At 39.6% G+C, this 16,917-nt stretch overlaps 1 protein-coding gene across 1 annotated transcript in view; it reads right to left on the bottom strand.

Annotated features, from left to right (window-relative positions):
* The window catches only part of LOC103504935 (LIM/homeobox protein Lhx1), a gene marked incomplete at its 5' end in the record, with an annotated part of 46,393 nt that overhangs the window by 19,851 nt on the left and 9,625 nt on the right, over positions 1–16,917 (bottom strand). The window contains one exon of the mRNA XM_008469240.2: positions 2,159–2,435. Within this exon, the coding sequence (XP_008467462.1) occupies positions 2,159–2,435 (277 nt within the window). The remainder of the gene's footprint in view (positions 1–2,158; positions 2,436–16,917) is intronic.

Below are 16,917 nucleotides of genomic sequence, written 5' to 3'. Positions count from 1 at the left end.
ATCGATTTTTTAGCTAAATTCCCTTTATGGATGAGCTGCTATTCACTATTCATTTGATTTTTGCCGTGCGGATGGGGACCGGCCTAGAACTTGGGGCGAAAGTTGTGATCTGCCGGATTTTTTCACACCGGAAAGGGGTTTTTTTTTTTTTTTTTTTGTCCAATCGATTTGTTAGCCAAATTCCCTTTATGGATGAGCTGCTGTTCATTTGATATTTGCCGTGCGGATGATGACCGGCCTAGAACTCGGGGTGAAAGTTCTGATCTGCCGGATTTTTTCTCATGTTTAGCATCAGAATTTGCCTTCTGTTTATTTTTTCTTCCCAATGTAGGTATGAGAGAGAGAGAGAGGGAGAGAGAGAGGACTTAGAGAAGTAAGGTGAGAGAAGGAAAGGAAAGGAGGGGAGGAGGAAGAAGTAAAGAGAGAGGTTAGGGGGAAGAAAGAGAGAGAGAGAGAAGAGAGGGGGGTTGGGTGGGGGGGGGGGGGGGGGGGGGGGGGGAGTTCGTTCCTCCTCCTTCTCCACCTCCTCCTCAAAACATCTGTTTGCGAACACACGACACGCCGTTAGATGTTAGTGGGATACAAAATATTAAGTAGGTATCACAAATGTTTAGGGTGGCATAGGATGTTTCCAAAGTTATCTAAACCCTGGGATAAGCCTTTTCTATAATCCTAACCCTGATCAAATCTACTCTAGCCATAGTTTCTATAACTCTTTCTTCTTTTTCTTCGCCTTTTCCCGTGTACAGACGGGGCCGGCGTTTTCGAGTGACAATCACCCTAGTTAGAGCTGATACCGTGTGTTCTAAAAAGAGTAGTTCTCTTTTACTCACTCTACTTTGGACTTGTCTACTTCGGATACACCCTATACTCGTCAACAACCTGTCCCTACAGGGTGTTAAAACATTACGAGACAACCTGTGGCGATCTCTAGTGTCCCCCACCCTTTATGACCCTTTCCTCTCCCTCCCCCTCATTTTGAGACCCCCTGTCGATTCTTACTCTTTTGAAAAAATAATCGAAAGCTGTCTATTAATTTTAACTCTTTAAGCCAGCAACAACCTGTCCCTACAGGGTGTTAAAACATTACGAGACAACCTGTGGCGATCTCTAGTGTCCCCCACCCTTTATGACCCTTTCCTCCCCCTCATTTTGAGACCCCCTGCCGATTTTTACTCTTTTGAAAAAATAATCGAAAGCTGTCTATTAATTTTAACTCTTTAAGCCAGTGGTTCCCAAACTTTTTCTTTTGGTCCCGCGGGGACACGGTTTTGAGTAACAACCCCTTTAGTGGCACCCTGACAAACCCCTTCTTTTTCTGCACCTTGTCTCAATATTACTTATTATAGGGGTCGGCGTTACCTTCCTTGCAAGTCAAACTGTTCTAAAACTTTTTTTTTGGTCCCGCGGGGACGGTTTTGAGTAGCAACCCCTTTAGTGGCACCCTGACAAACCCCTTCTTTTTCTGCACCTTGTCTCAATCTTACTTATTATAGGGGTCGGCGTTACCTTCCTTGCAAGTCAAACTGTTCTAAGGACGTCCCCTAGAATGAGTAGAAACTCGGGTTCTTTTTCTTCTTTGCCTTTTCCCACGGGGTCGACGTTTGTCACCCTTCCTGGGATAAACGGGCGGTCCGCGCGTCCCCAGGTTGGGAACCACTGATTTCAGTGAGAAAAAATGAGACAGCTTGATGTATTATTACCACCTATTAAATTTATGAGGACAAGTAATGATGTTACAAGAACAAAGGTCTTTTGTTACAAATGTTACAAGGACAAAGGTTGTAAGTTTTGTTACAAGTGTTATAATTTGGAAAACATATTTCGTTTGGAACACTCAACACTTGAGTCTCGAGTGTTTTACGTACAGCTTTTGTCGGAGTTGAATCAATTTGAAAAAACTAGGTAGTCATAAAGTAAATAGTTTAAGATTTTTAGAATTTTCTCAGGAAAGGAACCCCTACCGAATCCCAAAACTGAATATTTTATGCTTGAAATCTAAAGTGCAAATTTCGACTTCAAGAAAATGATTAATCCTGGAAAAAACCAAAAATCCGGGATTGGAAAATCACAATATCGATCCCGAAATAAAAACCCAGTACCGAGATTTCAATCCCAGGATGGGATTCTCTAACCGCAGCCCATGATGGGATCTTACCTTGTGGGTTGAAAGGCAAAGGTCCAGGGGGGCCGTGTGGATGATGCCCCGCGAAGAACTCATGATGAAAGCCCGCTGGTCCGCCGTAGCCGAATTCAAATTTCCCCTCCCCACCAGCAAAGTAGGGGAAACCGGGAGGGGGTTCGTCAAGGCCGCCCGGGCTCAGGTTCATCGGGAATCCTCGCATTTTCCGAGAACTGCCGAAGAAGGGACCACGCCCCATCGAGGTGAGTTGCTTTAGTCTTCGCTCTTTACTCCTCTTGTTCTGGAACCAGACCTGGGGACAGAAGAGGTTGGGTTTTCATTAATAAAATTGTGGGTGATTGTAGAGTTATAGACAGATAGCTGACGAGAGAGACAAGACGAGAGGCTGACGCTGATCCTGTCTGAGCACGGGAAAAGACGGAGAATAAGAAGAAGAGACAAATACAAGTCACACAAATTATGGAAGATGTTGGCTGTGATTCACATGCTCAAATGAAAAGACTTTCCCAATTATAGGAATGGAAAGTGGAAAGGTACATACATGAAAGCAGTTGTGAACTAGGTATAAAGAATTTCGCAGGGTGACGATGACACTGCTTTCAGGAGCAGGCCATAGATTGACAGGAAAAAGTGGGTAAGTTTCTTAACAAGTTTCAGTGTTGCAAAACCTGCAAAACATTTTTTTTTTTTTTTTCTTTTTTACCTAACTGAAGGTTAGAAGCTTCTGTATTTTTTTTTTTCATCATTATAATATTTATTATCTTCTTTTTTCCCCCACATCATTCTTCCCGGAATTAATTCAGGGGAGAGTGATATAGGTACGTGCAGAGGTTAGGTAAAAAAAAAATCTTATAAATTTAAAGTACACAAAATATTGTGAAATTATGTATATTGGCATGAGTACTACAGGTAGATATGGGGACTTTTTTTGCTCCCACCTCATGAATTTTAATTTTTTATTATTTTATATTATAATGGAAAAAATCCTGTTTTTTTTTTTTTTTTTTTTTTTTTTTTTCAACTTTTTAATCAAAGGCCCATGAATGATGAATTTTTTTTTTTTTTTTTTTGTTTTTTTTTTCCTCTGCACCAGGAAGGTAAGGAGGACTAAGGAGTTTACCCCCTCTACTTATCTTCATCAGGTTAATACCAAGGAATTTCTGGATTTTCAAGGCATTAGCTGATTATTCTTTTTTTTTTTAGGCTTTTTCCTCCCTATTAGAGACACACTGCACAGGCCTAGCTATCTTGGAGGGTAGCCCGCCCGAGGCGAACATTACCCTAAACAGATAAGGTTCGTTCTCGGAACGGCTGGATTTCAGCTTCCTAGACTGGGCTAGGTTGAGGCTAGGTTCAGGATAGCTGAAGGTTTAGGTTCAGGTTCCCAAGCTAGATGAAGGATAGGGTCAGTTTCCTAGGCGAGACTAGGCTCAGGCGCTCAGGATAAATGAAGGCTAGGTTTAGCTTCCTAGGTTGAGGCTAGGTTCAGGATAGCTGAAGGTTTAGGTTCAGGTTCCCAAGCTAGATGAAGGATAGGGTCAGTTTCCTAAGCTAGACTAGGCTCAGGCGCTCAGGATAAATGAAGGCTAGGTTTAGCTTCCTAGGTTGGGCTAAGTTCAGGATAGATGAAGGTTTAGGTTCAGGTTCCCAAGCTAGATGAAGGATAGGGTCAGTTTCCTAGGCTAGACTAGGCTCAGGCGCTCAGGATAAATGAAGGCTAGGTTTAGCTTCCTAGGTTGGGCTAAGTTCAGGATAGATGAAGGTTTAGGTTCAGGTTCCCAAGCTAGATGAAGGATAGGGTCAGTTTCCTAGGCTAGACTAGGCTCAGGCGCTCAGGATAAATGAAGGCTAGGTTTAGCTTCCTAGGTTGGGCTAGGTTCAGGATAGATGAAGGTTTAGGTTCAGGTTCCCAAGCTGGATGAAGGATAGGTTCAGTTTCCTAGGCTAGACTAGGCTCAGGCGCTCAGGATAAATGAAGGCTAGGTTTAACTTCCTAGGTTCGGCTAGGTTCAGGTTCCACCATCACCTTAAGGGGAACATCACCATGCTAAACATTCGTTCTGTAGAGATTGAGGTCCCGAGAATGCACTGTCTCCACCATCTGTAACAATAATGAAACATACAAATAGTATAGTTGATGAAACACTAAACTAAACACATGATCATGAAGGATGTGAAATAATCGATGAAACATCAAATGAAACCTATGATGCAAGTGGAACAGGTTGATAAAACACCAAATGAAACCCTCGAAGCACGCATTAATGCTTCCAAAAGTTCGAGGAGGCCCGAAATATTGTGAAATAAGGGTAATAGAAAGTAAAAATTAATGGCTAATAGGCAGAGCGGACCAAGTCTTATAAAAAGCATGTTGAAATAAAACTAGTCAAAGTTTGGGACTTGTCAAAGTTTGAATTATGTATTTGCTCTCATTTCAATGTATAACACTATTAAAGTAAATTTAGCAACCATATTTTAAAAATATGTATAGAGTGGACCATGTCCAAAATTTTCAGAGTATTGTATATCGTTAAGGTGTTTATCATACGTCAGTTTACAAGGCGTAGCCATTTTTTCTATTTTTGCTTGCGAGATGCAGGCTCTTCAACTGGTAATGTCATAAAAAGTCATAATATTTATGCCTACCTATTTCCTGCTTTAATGTCATCCATCCCATCATCCTATTGGTTATCACCATAATCACATGACTACTATTTGTAAATCCATCTTAATCCTGTTAGCTCATCGTCAAAACCAGGGGTTCGCAAAGTACATTCTTTTTGTCTCTAACTCTATGTAATGACAATGTAAGATACCAGTTTGGATTGTATTTCCAAATAAATTCGGTACTTGTGATGCAGAAGTCACGTCCGTGGAATATTGCTACCAAAGGAACTGGCACAAACGAGCAGTGACCAGTGTTATTATAGGGTTAGGTTGAACGCAACAAGGAGTTTTCACAATTAGAGCAGTGATTAGTGTTATTAGAGGGTTAGGTTAAACACAAAAAAGAGTTTTTCTTTTCCACGGACGTGACTTCTGCATAATTACCATCAAAGAGAGAAGGAGGAAAGGATAGGAGAAAGCCAGCCGTTCCGAGAACGAACTTATTTGTTTAGTATAAAGTTCGCCCCAGGACGAAATGGAACCTGCGACCCAGCGCTTACAAGGCAGATGCTCTAGCTACTTTCCCAGCTAACTATAGGATGGCTAGGGCCTTTTTACTCCACATCTTGAAGGTGGACTCACCACTACTATAGGGATGATATTTGTTACCAAGCAACCTCCGTGGCCGAGTGGGTATCACACTAGGCTTGCACGCAGGAGGTCCGGGTTCGATCCCCGACGGGGTCTAGGTTTTTTCGGCTCTGTGCTTGGAGTTCGGGGTGCACTCAGCCTCGTGAGGACAATTGAGTAGCTACTTTAATCGAGTAGCGACCAGTGGCCGCATTACAAGTCGAAGAGACGAGCGATAATAAATATGATGATTGAGTAAATGAAAGACTTGTAATGCTGTGATACCCACAAAGTTGTGAGAAAGCTCTCTGCTTTACCACAAAGATACCATGATTTGATTTGATTTTTGGTTTGATATTTGTTACCAAATATGATCCATACTCCCTACGATCATCCCTAAGACAATACTTCGGCTCCACTGTCCCCTTGTTAGGAACCCATGGTCCTAAAGTCCCAAACCAAGTAATCCAAGCAGAAAACCAACCAGTTTCCTAACCCAAAGCTACTTATCGTCTTATCCAAACACAAACACCAGCAGCCACAACTCAGGCACAATACGTTCCAGTCAATTAATTTTAAATTAAAAAAAATCTCCCAGTGGCGTAACCATGGCAACTTGATGGATCGGAACCGAGCACTGTCAACACACACACTCGGTCTCTCACATTTATCATGTTGCTCGCTTCTCACATCACAAACAATGATGAATGCCAAGAAATGTAAAAAAAATCTCCCAGTGGCGTAACCATGGCAACTTGATGGATCGGAACCGAGCACTGTCAACACACACACTCGGTCTCTCACATTTGTCATGTTGCTCGCTTCTCACATCACAAACAATGATGAATGCTAAGAAACACTAGGTGCGAACGAAACGACCGAATAGACACTTGTGGCATACCCGTGCGAGCTGTGGCATATCAGTGCGAGCTATTCTCAGTTCTTTCGAAATAAACGGAACTACCTATTTGAAATTTGAACTGTTGGCTAAATGGGACACTTTATTTTTCTCAATTTGGAAAGGGACTTTCATGTGTGAAGTCCTCTGAGTTTTACCTAACCTTTCAATGAACGAAAAAAATTCCTCAGCATTTATAGAAATCTTTTGAACACGTTTGTTTACCTAGGTACCTCCTTTGCTTTTTGTTGGCAGTTATTTCATGTCTCTTTTTTGAAAGAGTTAACTGTTAGTTGTTCCTTTGTACCATAAGCATTGTACCCCTTTTAAAATACTAGGTGCGAACGAAACGACCGAATAGACGCTTGTGGCATACCAGTGCGAGCTGTGGCATACCAGTGCGAGCTATTCTCAGTTCTTTCGAAATAAACGTAACTACCTATTTGAAATTTGAACTGTTGGCTAAATGGGACACTTTATCAATTTGGAAATGGACTTTCATGTGTGAAGTCCTCTCTGAGTTTTACCTCACCTTTCAATGTACGAAAAAAATCCCTCAGCATTTATAGAAATCTTTTGAACATGTTTTTTTTACCTACCTCCTTTGCTTTTTGTTGGCAGTTATTTCATGTCTCTTTTTTGAAAGAGTTAACTGTTAGTTTTCCTTTGTACCATAAGCATTGTACCCTTTTAAAGTGTTCTCAATCAGTAAGCCAAATTTTTTCAACTGACACGTTTTCGAACAAGCTGTTCGCAACTAGCAACGAGTGATGAATGCTTGTACGCGATTCTCAGTCGAGGAAGAAATTGGCTAGCTTCACGCTGGTGTGATCTGGTAATTGAAAACGAAACGAACCTTGGCCCCATGTAGGAGAACCGTGCCAGGGAATTTTCATTCAAGTTTTCGAGTTCAACAAAGTTAATAGAATAATAGACCATCACCCTAGTTGGCTTGAAGAGTATCGCGTCTGCATATTAGAAGTCAATGGCTCATCTGATTATTATTACTTTTTGTGTCATTGTCAACTTACACTACATACCTAAGTACATTGGGTATTTTTATTGCACATTAAATAATTTAAATATCATACTAGGTAGTCTTTCTGTCTACATTATACGTATATTATTGAGATTGTTCTTCCTCCTAATACCTACCTACAAGCCCTAATAGGTATAACCTACAACCTGTCTTGGTGGCGTAGTGGTCAAGACGCTCGCCTGGTAAACAGGAGGGCGTGGGTTCAAATCCAGCCGAGGTATGGAATTTTATCCTCATTTATTTGAGAATTTGACCATATAATAATGGAGCTCTAAAGGTTAGGTGGTATGAAAATCAAAATAATCATATAAAGATGAGAAATAAAACAATAATTCTTTAATAATAAAAATAATTAGCGTAACATAAAGTAATCATAAACAGAACTGCTCTAATTCAATAAAACATTTTTACGTTTTATTTTGATTCTCGTATTTTCTTAGCATATTTTTATTATTTTTTCGTTTCTTATTGTTTTTATTTTTTCTTGCTTTTTTTAATTGTTGTTTGTGTTTGTAATAGGTAGGTATATAATTTATAATGTAGTTATTTTAGAAGTCAATGGCTCATCTGATTATTATTACTTTTTGTGTCATTGTCAACTTACACTACATACCTAAGTACATTGGGTATTTTTATTGCACATTAAATAATTTAAATATCATACTAGGTAGTCTTTCTGTCTACATTATACGTATATTATTGAGATTGTTCTTCCTCCTAATACCTACCTACAAGCCCTAATAGGTATAACCTACAACCTGTCTTGGTGGCGTAGTGGTCAAGACGCTCGCCTGGTAAACAGGAGGGCGTGGGTTCAAATCCAGCCGAGGTATGGAATTTTATCCTCATTTATTTGAGAATTTGACCATATAATAATGGAGCTCTAAAGGTTAGGTGGTAGAGAACGCCTCCGGCGTTAATCTCGCCTAGTGTTCACATCCCGCTCAAGAGTCTTATTACAAGACCAACGTGATACCCACAAAGTTGTGAGAAAGCTCTCTGCAGCTTTACCACAAAGATACCATGATTTGATTTGATTTTTGATTTGATATTTGTTACCAAATATGATCCATACTCCCTATGATCATCCCTAAGACAATACTTCGGCTCCAGGGACCCCTTGTTAGGAACCCATGGTCCTAAAGTCCCAAACCAAGTAATCCAAGCAGAAAACCAACCAGTTTCCTAACCCAAAGCTACTTATCGTCTTATCCAAACACAAACACCAGCAGCCACAACTCAGGCACAATACGTTCCAGTCAATTAATTTTAAATTAAAAAAAATCTCCCAGTGGCGTAACCATGGCAACTTGATGGATCGGAACCGAGCACTGTCAACACACACACTCGCGGTCTCTCACATTTATCATGTTGCTCGCTTCTCACATCACAAACAATGATGAATGCCAAGAAATACTAGGTGCGAACGAAACGACCGAATAGACGCTTGTGGCATACCAGTGCGAGCTGTGGCATACCAGTGCGAGCTATTCTCAGTTCATTCGAAATAAACGGAACTACCTATTTGAAATTTGAACTGTTGGCTAAATGGGACACTTTATTTTTCTCAATTTGGAAAGGGACTTTCATGTGTGAAGTCCTCTCTGAGTTTTACCTAACCTTTCAATGTACGAATAGTGCGTAAATTCAATTTTTATTTTCCGTCAGAGTCCTGAACTCTGACGTCAGACTTCAGGAGATGCGCAGAAACGTATGCGCACGATTCTCACTTAAAATATCTCGAGAACGGTAAGAGCTAGAGACTTGAAATTTGGAATGTAGATGTCAAATGTGACAAGGATGCGACACGAAACTTTTGGTGAAGACCGGTGCAACGGTTGGCGGCATTTTACCGCTTTTTGGCGGTTTTCGGTGTATTTTAACAATATCTCGGGAACGGTATAAGCTAGAGACTTGAATTTTGGTATGTAGTTCACAAATGTGACAAGGATGCAACACAAAGCGATTGGTTGAGATAGTTGCTGCGGTTTGGCGATATTTTGACCGCTTTTTGGCGGTTTTTACCCGTTTTTTGGCGGTTTTCAGCTATAGCGACAAAACGGTTAGAGATATTGTAAAAGTTAGGGTAAAAGAACACTCAAATTAGCATCATTCAATAGGATAAGGAAAGTCGTGTGATGTTCACACCAGACTTTTTCATAGAGGTTTAATGTCACACATTACTGCTAACGCTATCTGCTGATCTGTTAGGGTCTCCTGTGACGAAGGTTTTGCCCTCTGTTTGGCGGCAGAGGCGACCCGCCTAGTCACATGATACCCAGCCTGTGAGTGGGGTCGGGAAAGGATCACATGGTCACCCATCTGAGTATTCTGAGTACCAAGCAAGACCAACGTTGTTTAATATTTAGTGATATAAAGGCTGTCACCAACCTCAGTGGTGCAGTGGTTAGCGTGGTGGACTTCGGATCTGGAGGTTGGTGGTTCGAGTCCAAGTCAAGTCAAAAAATTTAGCGTAGTGCATTAAGCGGGGAACGACATTAAATTTGTGACAAGCATTTATGCCTAACACAATTAAAATTCCTTTTTTTATATATAAATTCTGTCGCCGTTGAATAAAGTTTCAAGTTGAAATTTGAAAGAAAGTAACTTGGACTTTTTTAGTCTTCTTTTACTTTTTTGGTATGCAAAATCATCGAGCTCAAGCTTAGAATTCAACGTGGTTCCAAGGCTAAAGGCCATGAGGTGGTTAGCGTGGTGGACTTCGGATCTGGAGGTTGGTGGTTCGAGTCCAAGTCAAGTCAAAAAATTTAGCGTAGTGCACTAAGCAGGGAACGACATTTGTGAGAAGCATTTATGCTTAACACAATTAAAATTCCTTTTTTTATATATAAATTCTGTCGCCGTTGAATAAAGTTTCAAGTTGAAATTTTAAAAAAAGTAACTTGGACTTTTTTAGTCTTCTTTAACTTTTTTGGTATGCAAAATCATCGAGCTCAAGCTTAGAATTCAACGTGGTTCCAAGGCTAAAGGCCATGAGTACCATTTCAACCTCTCTTCTCCCAAGACCATCCGGTATATTATCTCTTAAGACACCGAAAAAGTAAAAGAAGAACCAAGTAAACCATTTCAACCTCTCTTCTCCCAAGACCATCCGGTATATTATCTCTTAAGACACCGAAAAAGTAAAAGAAGAACCAAGTTTTTTTCTTCTTCCAAGAGCTATTCAGATATTTTATGAGGATCTAACTGACCTATGACCTGACTAATCGTATAAAAAATAAATTTTTATTGTTTTTTAATACTTTTTTTTGTATTCTGAAGAAGAAGAAAAAAATCAGAAGAAAAACGTCATAATTTATTCATAATTTTTATTTTTGTATGTTTGTTGGTGTAGTTTTTTTTCTATGTATTTGTTAGAAATAAAATAAAAAATAATAAAAAATAAAACTGTTGCTCCAAGGACCAAGATTTGCATTTAGTGTTAAGCGGTGCATTGGGCTTTGAGTTTTTGAATTCTTTGTGCTTATTTATGTAGGTTTGATCATTATTATTCTAACATCTATTGCGGGATTTTATTTTCTTCCCAACAACAATTTTATTCTTATCACATTATTTGTGGACTAGGATGTAGGAAGGTTACTCAAAGCAGGTCGATTTTGGTTCAGATTTTCATTATAGTTTGACAACAATTTTGGTGATTTTTGCGAAAAGCCCACACACCAATAACACCCATCATCAGTACAAGAACAGAAGTTAGCTTTGAGAGGAGAGGGTGTTCCATTCCCATAAAATCGAAAGCTGTCTATTAATTTTAACTCTTTAAGCCAGTGGTTCCCAAACTTTTTCTTTTGGTCCCGCGGGGACACGGTTTTGAGTAGCAACCCCTTTAGTGGCACCCTGACAAACCCCTTCTTTTACTGCATCAATCTTACTTATTACTTATTAGGGGTCGGCGTTACCTTCCTTGCAAGCCAAACTGTTCTAAGCACGTCCCCTAGAATGAGTAGAAACTCGGGTTCTTTTTCTTCTTTGCCTTTTCCCACGGGGTCGACGTTTGTCATCCTTCGTGGGATAAACGGGCAGTCCGCGCCTCCCCAGGTTGGGAACCACTGATTTCAGTGAGAAAAAATGAGACAGCTTGATGTATTATTACCACCTATTAAATCTATGAGGACAAGTAATGGTGTTACAAGAACAAAGGTCTTTTGTTACAAATGTTACAAGGACAAAGGTTGTAAGTTTTGTTACAAGTGTTATAATTTGGAAAACATATTTTTTTTTGGAACACTCAACACTTGAGTCTCGAGTGTTTTACGTACAGCTTTTGTCGGAGTTGAATCAATTTGATTGATAGCAAAAAACTATTAGATTTTTAGAATTTTCTCAGGAAAGGGATTCCCTAACCGCAGCCCAGGATGGATTTTTTTTTTAATTTAAACAGGTCTTGATTATAGTTCCATAAAATGTAATGTTATTACCAATCAAATATATAAGACCTTGTTTAGACTTCGAGTGTAAAGGGACTTTTCAGTCCTATATGCTGGTAGTATGAACAAGGTATATTCTATTCTATTCTATTCTATTCTATTCCTTCTTGCTTTCAGTCAAACGTCAACCAAGGACCTAGTTAGCTTTGAATAAGCGCTTGCCTCCCTTGTAGGCGCTAGATCGCGGGTTCGGATCCCCCCCGTGGACGGACGGGGAGGACTTTCTCGGAAAGACTGACTGTTTCCTATCCCGACCTCCTCCTCGGGACGATAAGACCTCCGTTGTTACAGTTCCCTTTATCTCTCGTTTATATTCAAGTGGGTTATCGTTCTCGTTATGGGAACAACATTTGGGACAAGCCCTCATGTCCGACAATATTTTGAGATTTTTGAGGCCCCGTTACCCCTGTCTTTTCGTCTCACCCGGTATAAAAGGACACCAGACACCGAAATCTATCAAAAAAGCTCTATAGTCTTAATGATCTTGTATCTAGCTTTGTCTAATCTTGTAATCTCTGTATTGATTTTGATATCAATCTTCTTCCATGGTTATTCTTAGATCTTTCGGAGAGATACCAACTTTTTTTCGTCTTTCTTCTTGTTCTTGTTCTTCCTCTCCTTCTTCTACGTCTTTTTCCTTCTTCTTCGTATGGGAACAACATTTGGGACAAGCCCTCATGTCCTACAATATTTTGAGATTTTTGAGGCCCCGTTACCCCTGTCTTTTTGTCTCACCCGGTATAAAGGGACACCAGACACCGAAACTATCAAAAGAGCTCTATAGTCTTAATGATCTTGTACATATCTAGCTTTGTCTAATCTTGTAATCTCTGTATTGATTTTGATATCAATCTTCTTCCATGGTTATTCTTGGATTTTTCGAAGAGATACCAACTTTTTTTCGTCTTTCTTCTTGTTGTTGTTGTTCTTCTTCTACGTCTTTTTCCTTCTTCTTCTTCTTCTTCTTCTTCTTCTTCTTCGTCATCATCATCATCATCATCATCATCTTCTTCTTGCAGGGAAGAGGGTTTTTCCTCTGAAAATCTCGATCTTTGTTCCGCGATAATTTTCGATCAGTTTGTCTGATTTTGTTGAAATTTGCCACAAAACGTTCCACGTTGAGAGGGCAATTTGATTTTGGGCGCGGGCGTAAGGCCCCTTCTCTGAAAGTTCCAAAGTTCTTTCGGTTTGGATCGGGGTCGCCGCGTCGGTCAAAGGACCCTGTACTTATCCCTTTCACCCCTTTTATAAAATTCACTCAGCCTCGTGAGGACAATTGAGTAGCTACTTTAATCGAGTAGCGACCAGTGGCGGCATTACAAGTCAAAGAGACGAGCGATAATAAATATGATGATTGAGTAAATGAAAGACTTGTAATGCCGTGATACCCACAAAGTTGTGAGAAAGCTCTCTGCAGCTTTACCACAAAGATACCATGATTTGATTTGATTTTTGATTTGATATTTGTTACCAAATATGATCCATACTCCCTATGATCATCCCTAAGACAATACTTCGGCTCCAGGGACCCCTTGTTAGGAACCCATGGTCCTAAAGTCCCAAACCAAGTAATCCAAGCAGAAACCAACCAGTTTCCTAACCCAAAGCTACTTATCGTCTTATCCAAACACAAACACCAGCAGCCACAACTCAGGCACAATACGTTCCAGTCAATTAATTTTAAATTAAAAAAATCTCCCAGTGGCGTAACCATGGCAACTTGATGGATCGGAACCGAGCACTGTCAACACACACACTCGCGGTCTCTCACATTTATCATGTTGCTCGCTTCTCACATCACAAACAATGATGAATGCCAAGAAATACTAGGTGCGAACGAAACGACCGAATAGACGCTTGTGGCATACCAGTGCGAGCTGTGGCATACCAGTGCGAGCTATTCTCAGTTCATGTTGCCGGCGAGGGAGCTTTGCTCGGGACATTTGATGTGACGTCATCGCCTACGAGAGCGTATGCCGTGACGTCAAAGTTTACGATTAACCGGTATTTTTTAAATCGATTTTTCTCGGGATCTAGAATACTGCCCGAATAGGACTGAAAAGTCCCTTTACTCCAGCAGTCCAAACAAGATCTCGTCCCTTATTCCTGTCTACGGTTTTTCCTCAACCACTATACCACGACACTGAATCTTTTCTATCCGTAGGCACCTATCTATCTTTTGTGATAAAAACCAACTCATCGGTACATTGTCTCAGAGGTTCGGAATATAAAAACCATTAACACGAAAAACCCGCTGTGAAAAAACAGGGAATTTTTATAAAATTAAAAAAAAAAGGGAAAAAAAAGAAAATTCTTCCTTTTTTTTTTTTTTTTTTTTTTTTTTTTTTTTTTTTGTCTCAGGATGGTGAAGGAATCTCCGAGAAGGAAAAAAAGGATGAAAAATTAGTGTAGGGGACTATGGGCCCAAGTGTTTTTTTTTATCGTCATTTATCAATAGTTTTCGCGTGTGGCGGGGCTGTTGTCATTTTTCGTGTTTAATTATTAGTCCAGTTAAGATATACGTAGGTATGCTTCGTATATTTTCATACTTTTACTCACAAAATTAAACTCTTGAACAAAAATTTCTACGGAAAAAGTTGCCCACCCTTCAGATTCAGAAAGTAGGTAATACGGTAATACCGCCCAATACCTACCCACCTAGAAATAACAATTTTGTATTAAAGAGCGCTGTAGTGCTCCGCTCCACTACGTCAAAACAGTTTGGCAGTGGCAGTTAGATTTGATTCAGTTTGGCACCTGAAAGTTATTGACAAAAGTGGTTAATTTAGTTTGCCACGGAAAGGTTCGCAGGTTCGATTTCCATAATCGAAAAGAACTAGGCTCGCTTGATTGTTACTCGGATGAGTGACCATTTGGCCTTTCCCGGCTCCACCCAAGCCGTGTGGGGTTAATGTGAGAAAGCGAGTAGCTTAAACCCAGCCGAGCAGGGGGTTAAACTCCTCTTACTAAATACCTACTTTAGCAATTATACAGTAAAGTTTATCTTAAAACTCGACCTAGGGGACACCCTCTAATCCAGACATACTCAATTACTCACCCACCCACCCTGTAATCCAGATATACTCAATTACTCAGCCACCCACCCTGTAATCCAGACATACTCACACACGTATAGCAGATTCCTCTTACCACAAGATCCGTACTAACCATCAGCCATCAGGTTACCGTAGCAATGGAACAACTGCTACATTAGACGCTTGTGGCCTGTGTCGTACCATGCCCATCCCGTAGTATGCCTCTCATCAGATGGGCGACAAGAGACAACATACTTCCCATTTAGGTGCTGGGTCAACACGAGAACAGCAGAAAGTAACCCGTTGAAATATTTGCAATCGAAAAACGAGTACAATTTTTTGTCGATGGTGGGATTCGAACCCGGCACCTTCTGCATGGCAAGCAAGCGCGTTACCACTCGACCAACCGTGCCCTGTGAATGGTTTATTGAATCTTATACGTATGAAATATGTAGGTGAGAGGCATTCTGTGATTATTCCGATGTGATTACATTGAACTTTTGCGGTCACCCTGACTTCAATCACTTGGCCAGAGCATCACGGAGTAGCAATATTGCGAGGTAGCAATCATCAAGTAGCGGAACTTTGCTGCCTTCAAATTATGGTTTCCTTTGGCGCAATATTTTCGATTATTATTATTATTTCTATATTTTCTTCTTCTTCTTCTTCTTCTTCTTCTTCTTCTTCTTCTTCTTCTTCTTCTACTTCTTCTTCTTCTACTTCTTCTTCATCTTCATTTTTCTGATTGAATTTCTAATACAGGTACCTATAGGTAATTTTCAGTCTTCATTTCGTGATGTCCAATGAACCTCTGGTTCTTCTTCTTCTTCTTCTTCTTCTTCTTCTTCTTCTTCTTCTTCTTCTTCTACTTCTTCTTCTTCTTCTTCTTCTTCATTTTTCTGATTGAATTTCTAATACAGGTATAGGTAATTTTCAGTCTTCATTTCGTGATGTCCAACGAACCTCTGGTCAGGTTGAATCACCCGTCATTCGTGGTTAAGTTAACGTTTAGAATGGTTTATCTTAACCTTGTCAAGTTTAACCATTAAACTTGAGCTGGGGAAAGGTGAAAAAAGTAAGGGGGAGGAGGGGGGGTCATCCAGACTTCGTAACTTGAATAGCTTGATCATTAGTCATTTAGAGTGTTGAAAAATGTCGAAATTCCTGGCCTGATACCTTGGCGGTGAAGTGATCAAGCAATATTAGGAATTCAAACCAATTTTTCTTCGACAGTGGAAGGTGCAAAGAAAAATGCCTTGTAAGTGCCTTGTAAGAAAAATGCCTTGTAAGAAAAATGCCTTGTAAGAAAAATGCCTTGTAAGAAAAATGCCTTGTAAGAAAAATGCCTTGTAAGTGCCTTGTAAAAAAATGCCTTGTAAGCTAGGTTGCTGGTTCGGGGAGACCTTTTTGCTAAGCAAATAACGTTCGTTCTCAGAGAGCCTGGCTTTCTTCTATCCTGTCTTTCTTCTTCGATTTCGGGAAGATATCGACCTCGGTTGTTACAGTTTTCTCTATCAAATCTCTTCAGAAAAAAAAGTTTTAACTTGTCGAGGAGGTTGACATTAGGTACTTGAAGTTTTTATTTGTTAGATAGATATTATTTTGAAATATGTATGTATTTCTTTACTTTTTACTTGACTTTATGTAAGAATAAAATTATAATTTGTTTTTAATGACAGATTTAATACGATCTTATACGATAATCAGCAGCAATTATTTTGTAAAATATAAAGTAGAACTTCTCATTATTAACGTAATTTTTTAATAATCTTTTTTATTGTGATTTTAATTTAAAGTCGTTTTAAAAAATGACTTTTAATTACTCATACAATCTTTTAATGGGTTTTTTATTTAATTTTGATTTGATTTTATTGTGGAAGCTGAAAGCTTCTTTCCTTCTTTGTCACCACAGACCTTGGAAAGAAACCATTTGAATATTATTAGGCGGTAATTTTAAATAATTAATTAGTGATAATTTTTAATGTAAGATAATTAAAATGATGTTTTAGCCGCTTCTTATATTTTGATTAGTATTTTACCTACTTCTTGTACATTAGGTTATATATTGTTATGTAGGAGGTACCTACCTACTCTTTAAAGTTCAGGGAAAGATTATA

Source organism: Diaphorina citri, unplaced genomic scaffold (assembly GCF_000475195.1).
Source record: "Diaphorina citri unplaced genomic scaffold, Diaci psyllid genome assembly version 1.1 scaffold8, whole genome shotgun sequence".
NCBI classification, from domain to species: domain Eukaryota; kingdom Metazoa; phylum Arthropoda; class Insecta; order Hemiptera; family Psyllidae; genus Diaphorina; species Diaphorina citri.
Note: the sequence above shows the minus strand (reverse complement) of the source record. Positions and strands in the feature narration are given on the sequence as shown.